The sequence below is a fragment of the Elephas maximus genome, chromosome 3, assembly GCF_024166365.1.
Source record: "Elephas maximus indicus isolate mEleMax1 chromosome 3, mEleMax1 primary haplotype, whole genome shotgun sequence".
In the NCBI taxonomy this organism is placed as follows: domain Eukaryota; kingdom Metazoa; phylum Chordata; class Mammalia; order Proboscidea; family Elephantidae; genus Elephas; species Elephas maximus.
Window position 1 is genome coordinate 28,412,979 of NC_064821.1, and position 9,386 is coordinate 28,422,364.

At 54.9% G+C, this 9,386-nt stretch overlaps 2 protein-coding genes across 2 annotated transcripts; both read right to left on the bottom strand.

Moving 5' to 3' along the window:
• Positions 1-724: 724 nt before the first annotated feature.
• Positions 725-4,456, bottom strand: ZGLP1 (zinc finger GATA like protein 1). Its single transcript, XM_049876854.1, has 5 exons — positions 4,077-4,456; positions 3,113-3,427; positions 1,683-1,768; positions 1,245-1,338; positions 725-1,082 (listed from the first exon to the last, which is right to left on the bottom strand). The coding sequence occupies exons 1-5, from the start codon at positions 4,424-4,426 to the stop codon at positions 953-955; spliced, it is 975 nt and encodes a 324-aa protein (XP_049732811.1). The 5' UTR covers positions 4,427-4,456; the 3' UTR covers positions 725-952.
• Positions 4,457-4,706: 250 nt separating this feature from the next.
• Positions 4,707-9,237, bottom strand: FDX2 (ferredoxin 2). Its single transcript, XM_049876855.1, has 5 exons — positions 8,981-9,237; positions 8,841-8,895; positions 8,527-8,633; positions 5,279-5,366; positions 4,707-5,129 (listed from the first exon to the last, which is right to left on the bottom strand). Exons 1-5 carry the CDS (start codon positions 9,132-9,134, stop codon positions 4,973-4,975), a joined length of 561 nt encoding a protein of 186 aa, XP_049732812.1. The 5' UTR covers positions 9,135-9,237; the 3' UTR covers positions 4,707-4,972.
• Between the last annotated feature and the right edge of the window lie 149 nt (positions 9,238-9,386).

Here is a 9,386-nt window from a genome sequence, read left to right on the forward strand (position 1 = left end):
CTGAGTGAGTCAGGAATCCATGGATGTTTCTACCTCCCTTTCAAGTCTCTCTAAACCCTGGCTTGAGGCAGGGGATGGTGTGTATAAAGGTGGTCTGTCCAGGAAGGTCTGCTGGGTGTGTGTGTGTGTTGGGGGAGGGGTGACAGGGGAATGGTTGGCTGGTGTATCTGTGTGTCATGTTTGTCATCTATAGGTGTGTCTGTTTCATTCACCATGTCTGCCAATGTGTGTGTCTGTCAGCACGTGTCTATCTCATGTGTATGCGTTGCCTTGTATCAGTTTCACGTCTGTCTCACGTGGGTCTGTCAGTGCACGTGTCTGTCCTGTGTGTGTGTCTCTCATGTTGTGTGTCTGTCTTGTGTGTGTCTGACTTTCTACATGTCTACTCTGTCTCTGTGTTTGGTGGCTGTTTCCCTGTAAGGGACTTTGTGGTGAATCTTGCCTGTATGGATGACTGTGTCTGTGTGTGACTGTGTGTGCCCCTCAGAATCCCAATGAGAAAACACCTGCTGCCATATTTCTGGGCTGGAGGAGAGGACGGTAAGGGGTGCACAGGTGGGGTCCCCAAATCAAACTGCTCTCTCTCTCTGAGTAGCTCTTTATTGGTACTATTGTTAACATGATCATCGCTGCTGAGAGCATTTCCTGATGGGGGGCACAGCCCAGGATGATTGGAGCAGGGGCTGAGGAGGGAGCCCATGGCCCCCTAGGACAGGAGCCCCAGCTCTTTCTTCTCCCTGAGGGGCTCTGGAGCCTGAGACCAGAGTCTTCCACCTAGGATCCCCCCCGATGGGGGAGGGAACAGAGAGGATGCCTGTCAGAAGTATGCCCCCTCTTCCCAGAAATGGCCCTTAGGACCCAGGCTCTTACCCTGCCCCTCCCAGGAAAACTTCTGCCTATTCTCCACCTGGAGAAACTGAGGCAGGACCACCTTGGCAGGGTGAGGAAGGGCTTACCCTTCCTGAGTTGGACTTTGTTGGGAGCTCAGAGACACCCCGCATCTGCCACATAGCCTCTTAGGTTGGACACTTTTCCTGGGCACCAGCCAGCAGATAGAGCACCGGGTGCCATATTTCTTGTACCTGGGTGGGGGGTACAAGAAACCACCATTCAGGATGCAGCGGGGCCCAGAAACCACCATAGGAAGCCACTTTTCCCCAAGAAGTGGGTGTTTTTCCTTCCCACTACCCTATGCTGGCTAAGCATGGCCTGATCTGGGGACCTCCCTCCTCCATTCTGAGGACCTGATACCACAGGCATTGCAGAGCGGTGTCCCATCCTCAGCATCTCTCCAGAGTGGGGTCCTCTGGGTCCTACAGGAAGCACAGCGCCGGGGCCCTGAATGGGCAGAGGTCAAAGGGAGGGAGTCAGAGGCCAAGAGTTTGGATTCAAGAAGCCAGGGTAGGGCGAGTCAGCCTTGGGGGGTCTCTATGGAGGCCCTACTTGGCGCTGGGGGTTGCTGGATCTAAAGCAGAGGAAAAGCCAAGCAGGGAGACAGATGGCAAAGCCTCGTCAGAGGAGGAAGCTGGGGGTGGGGGTGACTCAGCCTGGGGGGGCTGTGACTCCTTCTGGATGGGTCTAAATGGGGAAGCAGGATGGGGAAGCAAGAGATGGAGCAAAGACAGGGAAGGTAAGAAATTGGTCCCCCAAATATTTATAGCTCTCAGGATCCCAGGACTCACCCAGAGCCTCGCTGCCTCCCCGGTTGGTCTCAGGGCCCCTGGCAGGGCCTGCAGGGAGTCCCTGAGCACGGCTGCTGCAGGCCAGGCTGGGGGTAGACAAGGCATCAGCATTGGGGGCTCTTTGCTCTGCCACAGGACAGCCCTCCAAAATAAAGATTTACTATCAAGGTATCAAGGAGCCCTGGTGGTGCAATGATTGAGTGCTTGGCCGCTAACCAAACAGTCAGCAGTTTGAATCCACCAGCCACTCCGTGGGAGAAAGATGTAGCAGTCTGCTTTCATAAACATTACAGCCTTGGAAACCCTATGGGGCAGTTCTACTCTGTCTTACAGGGTCGCTAATGAATTAGAATTAGACTCGACAACAACGGTTTTTGTTTGTTTTTTTTTAAATCAAGGTATTGAGTGGCCCTGGAAAAGGCATCTGATGTCTGAAAGGCTGTACTTTGCCTTTTCATTAAGTCCAAACCTACTGTCCTTGAGTCGATTCTGACTCATGGTGACCCGATGTGTTAGAGAGTAGAACTACTTCACAGGTTTTCTTGGCTGTAATCTTTACAGAAGCAGATCACCAGGGCTTTCTTTTGCAGTGCCCCTGAGTGGTTCAAACCATTAACCTTTCAGTTAGTAGTCAAACACAAACTGTACCATTCAGGGACCTGTAATAAATAATAATAATAATTATTTTAAGAGATAGCAAGCCTGGGCCAGCCTGCCAGGTTCAAATTCTAATTCTCCCATGTCCTCCCTGTGGTGCCCTGGACAAGTCATTGCAACCCCCTGTGCCTCAGTTTCCTCATCTGCAAAACGCACTTCAAAAAGCTTCAAAAAGTCCATTCACGTAAAATACTACCTGTTACCTCTTATTATTACTGCTGTTGTTATTGGTAAACAGTAGCTATTATCATTATCAAAGAGCCCTGGTGGTACACTGGTTAAGCACGTGGCTGCCAACCAGAAGGTTGGCAGTTTGAACCCACCAGCTGCTCCACGGGACAAAGATGTGGCAGTCTGCTTCCATAAAGACTGGAAATCCTATGGGGCGGTTGTACTCTATTCTATAGGGTTGCTGTGAGTCAGAACTGAATCGACGGTAACGGACGTTATCATCATCAGGAACGATAACAGTAGCAGCAGCTCTGGGTATGGTCAGGACCAGTTTCATAAGGCGGAGACAGGGCTTGACAGGGGATGAGGCTGGCTCAGGAACCAGTGGGGCTGGCACTTGAACACCAGCCTGAGATTGTACCCAGTGAGGCTGGCAGTGGTGCCCTCTCTCTGGGCCTCAGCTTGCCTATCTATAATGAGGCGGCATGTGGGAGTCCTGGGTGGATGACTGGAAGCACCTGCCCCTGCACCTCTGCTCACCACCCCCCAACTGATGTTATTACTACCTGTATAAGAGCAACTTTGCCCGGGGCAACCCCTACCTGTAGGTGTGTATAATCTGTAGGCTGGAATCCGGCTTTATCTGAAACTTCAGGGTCACCCCCTCAAACCCAGGATCCACCTTCTCAGTGCCCCGGAGGGGGTTCGGCTGCTTCCTGGGCCTCCTCTGGGACAGGGCCGAGGGGGCTGGGGAAGTCCTGGGCGACCCCAGGGTGCGGCACTGCGGGCTGATTGGGGTCAGCATGTTCTTGGTGTTCCTGGCCAGGACCCCCAGAGTCATTGGCTCCCAGAAGGCCCTTCCTGCCTGGAGGAAGCGCAGCGCAGCGACCGAGGCCTGGTGCACAGGCAAGGTGGACCTGAGGACAAGGGCAGCGTGATCACCCTGTTCCCTGGGCGAGCCCCAGGGGTCCTGCAAGCCCTTCCAAGCTGTGCTCTGCCCCTTGCTAGTTGTGTGCCCTCGGGCAGGTTTACATCCTGCCTGGGGCTCAGAACCCTAGCACCGGATCGTTTGAAGGTTTAAAAACTGCAAGATAATCGCAAACCCAGTGTGCCTACTGTGCGCCAGGCACTGTTTTCAGCCTCCACGTGGATTACTTAATCCAAACAGCAACTCAATAAGGCAAGGACCAGCCCCATCTCACAGAGGAGGAAACCCAGGCCCAGGCAGGCCCACAGCTGCTAGGTGATGGGTCAGGGTTCAAACCCAAGCCTGGGGCTGCTGGGTCTAGGAACAGTGTGCTATTGTTATGATTTTTATTGTTATCATTATTATTAGGTTACCCTCCGCAACCTCTGGGTGACCCCTGGGTGGTGCTGTATGAGCCTGAGACATGGGGGAAGGGGGCGGGAGGCTTGCATGGACTCTGACCCCAAGATGACCCCAAGTGACCCCTTTGTAAGTCCCAGTAACTAACATCATGACCCCTCGGTAACCCCAGGACGTCTTGACCACTGGACCAGTTGAAGGAACGGAGGGGTTGGCGGAAGGGGTCGTTCCTCACGCACCTGCATCCGCATCCGGGGATCATTGGCTCCTGCTTGGAGAGGGCTGGTGGGGGCAGTTCCGGCTCCAGACGGGGTGGCGCCAGCAGCTCTTGCAGCAGCATGAAGTCTGGGGATGGCTGGGCCTCCATGGCGCCCGGCCACAGCCCTGCGGTGCCTAATATTCGCCTCACCCGGCCCCCGCTGTGCCCATCCGATGAGCCCCACCTGGGAGGGGCGGGACTGCAGGGTGGGGGTTCTTCTAGCAGGAGGTGCAATGAGTCCCACCTGGGTGGATGGAGCCTGCAGGGTGGGGCGCTTTTGGTAGGGGGCGCTGAGCACCAGCTTCCAAGCCCTCGCCCGGGGGCCGCCATACGCTAGTGCCCCTTCTGGCTTTCCTGGATCGCTTGCACACCCCTGCGGCCACGTTCGGTGACCCCTCCAAATCCTTCCGCGGCTGCGGGGGCGGGGCCTACCCACGCAGACCCACGTGGGCCCTTCCCGCTGGGGGGCTCTCTCCCTAGGAACTCAGCTCCAGGCCTCAAACTTAACTCACCAGCTGCCCCCATCGCTGCTTGAGGGGGAGTTGGGGCCACGGAAGACGCCGTCCTTGATCCAAAGACTGCCCCCCAAGTAAACTCAAAAGCTGGAAGTCTGTGAGACAGTTTTATTGTGGCTCCAATTAGATTTCACTCCCATCCACAGCCCATTTTCTGAGGTCTTGGGGAAGCCACCTCAGTAGGCAGCCTGTCCCCACCAGAGCCTGCCCTGGGTCTCTCTTAAGCAGGGGCTTTGGCCTCCGCGGTCCTTCCATCATCACACGGCCTGTCCTTGCTCTGGGCTGGGCTGGGCTGGCAGCGGGGCTCTTCCTCAGTCCTGGCCTTGGGGCCATGGTGTCCGGCATGGTGCAGCCGCCCATGTCAGTGGGGCTTGGGGACGTGGCCGTCCACGTAGAAGTTCCTGGTGATCTTGGGCAGGGTGAATTCAGCCCCCTCTAGCTCGGGCGTCAGCAGGATCTGGCAGCCCAGTCGGGAGTTCTCCTGGAGGAGGGGAGCCATGTCCAGCATGTCGTCCTCCCTGGGGTGGTGAGGGCAGTGTGAGCTGCAGGTGCTCTGCCCGGCTGGGGAGGAGGGCAGGCAGGGAGGAGGTGGGGTGGGGGAGAGCTGGGGCTGTCCTGCCCCTGCTGCCCAGACGGGCCTCTGCACAGCCGGGATCCAGAGGCTCACCTCTCATCAGGTTGAGGCAGAAGATGCAGGTGGTCCTCGCTCACATACACATGGCAGGTGGAGCACGCCAGGGATGCTTCACAGGCCCCTGGGGGTAGTGAGGGAGGGGGCGTTATCAAGGGGCCACCACTGCAGGCAGGTGCCATCGGGGAGGGTGGAAAGGAGAAGCCATGTGTTTCTGCACCTCCCATCTCCCTCCCGGGCCTGCATACCCACTGTGTGCACGCTCCACGCCGTCATTTACTCAGCCAGCCCTTCCCTTTTACAAAGGGGTGTCTGGGGCGTCCCATTTCCCAAGGACTTCCTAGTAGGCCGAGGACCTGGCTGGGTGCAGGGAACCATTAGTGAGCGTGGACTTGACCTCAGAGTAGCTGGAAGGCAGGTTCTGTTCAGCCCTTGAGCTCTTGCTGCAACCCTGTCCCTGTGAGGTCTCCCTGCTGCTCCTGAAGGAGGGACCAGCTCACTCAGCGGTGGGGGAGGGGTCAGGGACTAAGGATTGAAATCTACAGAACCCAAAGTTTCCTGCATTTTCGTGAAACTGTGCTGTGCTGATGACTACTTGCCCTTGGGCACACTCCCAACCCTCTGAATATCAAAAACTGTGCTTGGGGATAATGTCCCTCCAGGCTTAAAACCCTCCAGAAGGCTTTCGCACCCAAAATAAAATCCACATGCCTCCAACTCCCTACCTTTGCTCACTCCACTCCACTCCAGCCACACTGGCCTCCTTGCTGCAGCTCCCACTCACCAAGCTGGGCCCACCTCAGGGTCTTGCACTTAACTGTTCCTTTGGCCTGGAATGCTTTTCTCGCCACTCTTCCCACAGTGGATCCTTCATCTTTGGGGATTCAACTGTCCCCCAATTCTTGTCCCTCTTGCCCTTATTACCCCTTTTTAATTTTTGTATAGCATTGATCACATCTGGACCTCTGGGTTTACCTGTTCCCCGCAGGCCTGCCCTAGCCTCTCTGTACCTAGCACTGAGCCTGGCACATGCCGTAGATGCTCAAGCACCATTTGTCACGAGCAAACAATAGCATGCTAAACTGTCCCTCCTCTTCTCCCTCTCAGACATGTCCTGCAATGTGGGTGGAGCTGGAAGGGCAGCCTCCAGACCCAGGAGCACCTCCCTGTATGCCTTCAAATGCCACCACTGGGCCCTGTGTCTAATCTGCCCATCCTCCTGGTCTCCTGGGCACAAAATGTCTGGGCCTTGAAACTCCAAGTAATACCCGGGCATCTCTTCCGAGGCCATTTCCTACCTTGATAGCATTCTCATCACAGGACATTAAAATGATCTAGTTATACAATAATCCCAGCTATTCACTGGGTGCTAACCATGTGCATGACACCTGTTTAATCCTCCCAGTAACCCAGTGGGATAGGAACTGAATTATCCCATTTTATAAATGAGGAAACAGAGGCCGAGAGAAGCTAAGTACCTTGCCGAGGGCCACACAGCTGGTAAGAGGCAAAATCTGAACACAGGCATTTGCCTCTAAGACTCGTCTTCCAACCTATGTCCTGGACTGCCAGCCAAGGCTCTTAACTTCCCAGAGATAAGGAGCTGGTCTAGGGGCTGGCTGGATTCCACAACAGAACTCGAGGTAGGCCTGCCCTGATGCCCCCCTCCATTCATGCCCTCAACATCTCTAATGATTAAATGAGGCTCCCACCACTACGGGACAACCCCTGCACATCTTCCTTCAGACTACTCTTCCCAGTTGCTCATGATATCATGTTTACTCGTAGAACTATTGGATTATGGTCCCTATTAGGTTGAAATTGGTGACAGATGACAGGGGTCTTATCTGTCTTGTACACTGCTGTCTCCCCAGCCCCCAGCACAGAGCCTGGCAAACAGTAGGTGCTCAAAATTCAGAGAAGGGTAGCACAGATTAGTCGTGAAAATGGGATGGGTCTGAATCTAATGTTGCCACTTACTTGACCTTGGACCAAGTCTACATAACCTGGGGCTCAGTTTCCTAATCTATAAAATGGGGATAACAGTCTCCCTATTACCTAGAGTTGTCAAAAAGATTCAATCAGTATGTGTTAACACGCTTAAAGTAGTGTCTATTATTTTTTCAGCCAATACTGATTTAACACCTGTTACATTCTATTTGGGTGCCATGGAGTGGATGCTGATCCCATGTAATAGAGTAGAACTGCCTCACAGGATTTTTTTTTTTGGCTGTACTCTTAACAGGGAAACCTTGGTGGTGTAGTGGTTAAGTGCTACGGCTGCTAGCCAAAAGGTCAGCAGTTCGAATCTGCCAGGCGCTCCTTGGAAACTCTATGGGGCAGTTCTACTCTGTCCTATAGGGTCCCTATGAGTTGGAATCGACTCGACGGCACTGGGTTTGGTTTTGGGTTGGTTACTCTTAACAGGCAGAGATCACCATGTCTTTCTCCTGAAGAACCCCTGGTAGGTTCAAACTGACAACCTTGCCGTTAGCCGGCAAGTGCTTAACCATTGGTTTAACAGTGGTTAAAGTGCTCGGTTGCTAACCTTTTGGTTAGCGGTTCAAGCCCACCAGTTGCTCTGAGAGATAAAGATGTGACAGTCTGTTTCCGTAAAGATTATAGCCTTGGAAACCTGACGGGGCAGTTCTACTCTATCCTATAGGGCCACTACGAGTTGGAATCAACTCGATTGCAACAGGTTTGTTTTTTTTTTTTTATGTTCAGGTACCATGATAGACAATAGATAAGTGGCAAATGGGGTTTCTGCTTCTTGTCATGGGATGGGTGAAAAAGAAGCAAGCGAAACAGCCGTAAACTGATAAGAGTGACTGGGGCATGGGAACTTTAACTACGCTAAGGGGACCGGGACATCAAGATGATATTTACGCTGAGACATGCAGGGTGCAGAGGAGCCACATCTGGCCAGAAAGCACTTCAGGCAGAGGGAACAGCAAGTGCAAAAGCCCTGAGGCAGGAATGAGCTTGGCTGTTTGAGGAACAGCATGGAGGCCAGTGTGGCTAGAATAGAGAGAAGAAAGAATAAGAAAACACAAGCTCCGGAAGGGCCAGAGTTTTAGTCTCTAGTAAATGCTCAATAACCAAGCGCTGAGCGCAGGATGGTTAGGAGCTGGGTTGGGGTTGTGGCCACGGTGAGTTTGGATTTTGGTCCATGTTTGGTGGGAGGCCATTGGAAGGTTAAGCAGTGGAAAGACATAGTCTGATTTGCGGTTTTTCAAATGAATGAATAAGGGCCACCCCAATTCTCTAAGCGGAGCTCCCACCTTCCAGGTCCACCCCGTGGCGCTGGGCCAAGTGAAGAACATTGTCCCCGACTCTGCCGCTCACTGGGATCCTTCGGCCTGAGCGGTCTACGAACACCACGTTCACCCTGGGGACAGATGGGGAGTACAGATGCCGAACTGGGGCAGGGACCCCGAATCCGGTGGAATCTAGGGTTAGGGAGTCGGGGCTGGGGTTTGATGGACAAGCAAATAGGGCGGGGCCGAAGGAGTACTCCGCAGATGAGGCTGTGGGACACGGTGGGGTACTGAGAAACCTCGTGGGATGCGGACTGGGGGGCTTGCCCCGCACTCACACGTCCCGGGGCCGCTCAGGGTCGCCGGCTTCCTCCTCCCCCGCTGGGCGCGAGCCTGGAAAACAGTTCAGTGAGCGGCTGCGCCGCACCCTACCGGCGGCCGACGGGTTAACGCTGCCCACCCGGCGCACCCTGGGTACCTGTCGCCCGGAATTCCCTAGTTGTCGCCGGCGTCGCTGCCTCCCCTGCCCCCGAACAGCCCCCGAGTCTGCCCCACCAGACCCCCTTGACCGCCCGCAGCAAGACCCCGGCATTCACACCGCTCCGGGCCACGGAGGCGGCCATAACAGGCATCACGTGACCCGAGGACTAGGCATGCGCGCTGCGGAAGTACGCACAATAGATCCGTAAAGATCCGAGCATAAGCGCCGTCTGTTTCCTTGAAGTGTGCGCCAGAGCGCTTCTGTGCAGGATACCAGGGGTGGGACGATGGGAGGACGCGGGGAAAGTCGGGAGGGGGCCAGGTAACCCGGGCCTGCGGAGACCTGTGGGCCATCCCAGACCTCCCACCCTGGCCCATTATTTGCCCAAGAACCAGCCAGTCTT

Excerpts from the sequence above, each read along its gene's own strand:
- ZGLP1 (XM_049876854.1), bottom strand. The coding sequence starts at position 4,426 with ATGGCGGCCCCCGGGCGAGGGCTTGGAAGCTGGTGCTCAGCGCCCCCT. Across the intron at positions 3,428-4,076 it reads ATCCCCGGATGCGGATGCAG|GTCCACCTTGCCTGTGCACC; the intron begins GTGCGTGAGGAA and ends CCTTGTCCTCAG. Across the intron at positions 1,769-3,112 it reads CAGATTATACACACCTACAG|CCTGGCCTGCAGCAGCCGTG; the intron begins GTAGGGGTTGCC and ends GTCTACCCCCAG.
- FDX2 (XM_049876855.1), bottom strand. The coding sequence starts at position 9,134 with ATGCCTGTTATGGCCGCCTCCGTGGCCCGGAGCGGTGTGAATGCCGGG. Across the intron at positions 5,367-8,526 it reads CCACGGGGTGGACCTGGAAG|GGGCCTGTGAAGCATCCCTG; the intron begins GTGGGAGCTCCG and ends CACTACCCCCAG. Across the intron at positions 5,130-5,278 it reads CTGCCTCAACCTGATGAGAG|GGAGGACGACATGCTGGACA; the intron begins GTGAGCCTCTGG and ends TCACCACCCCAG.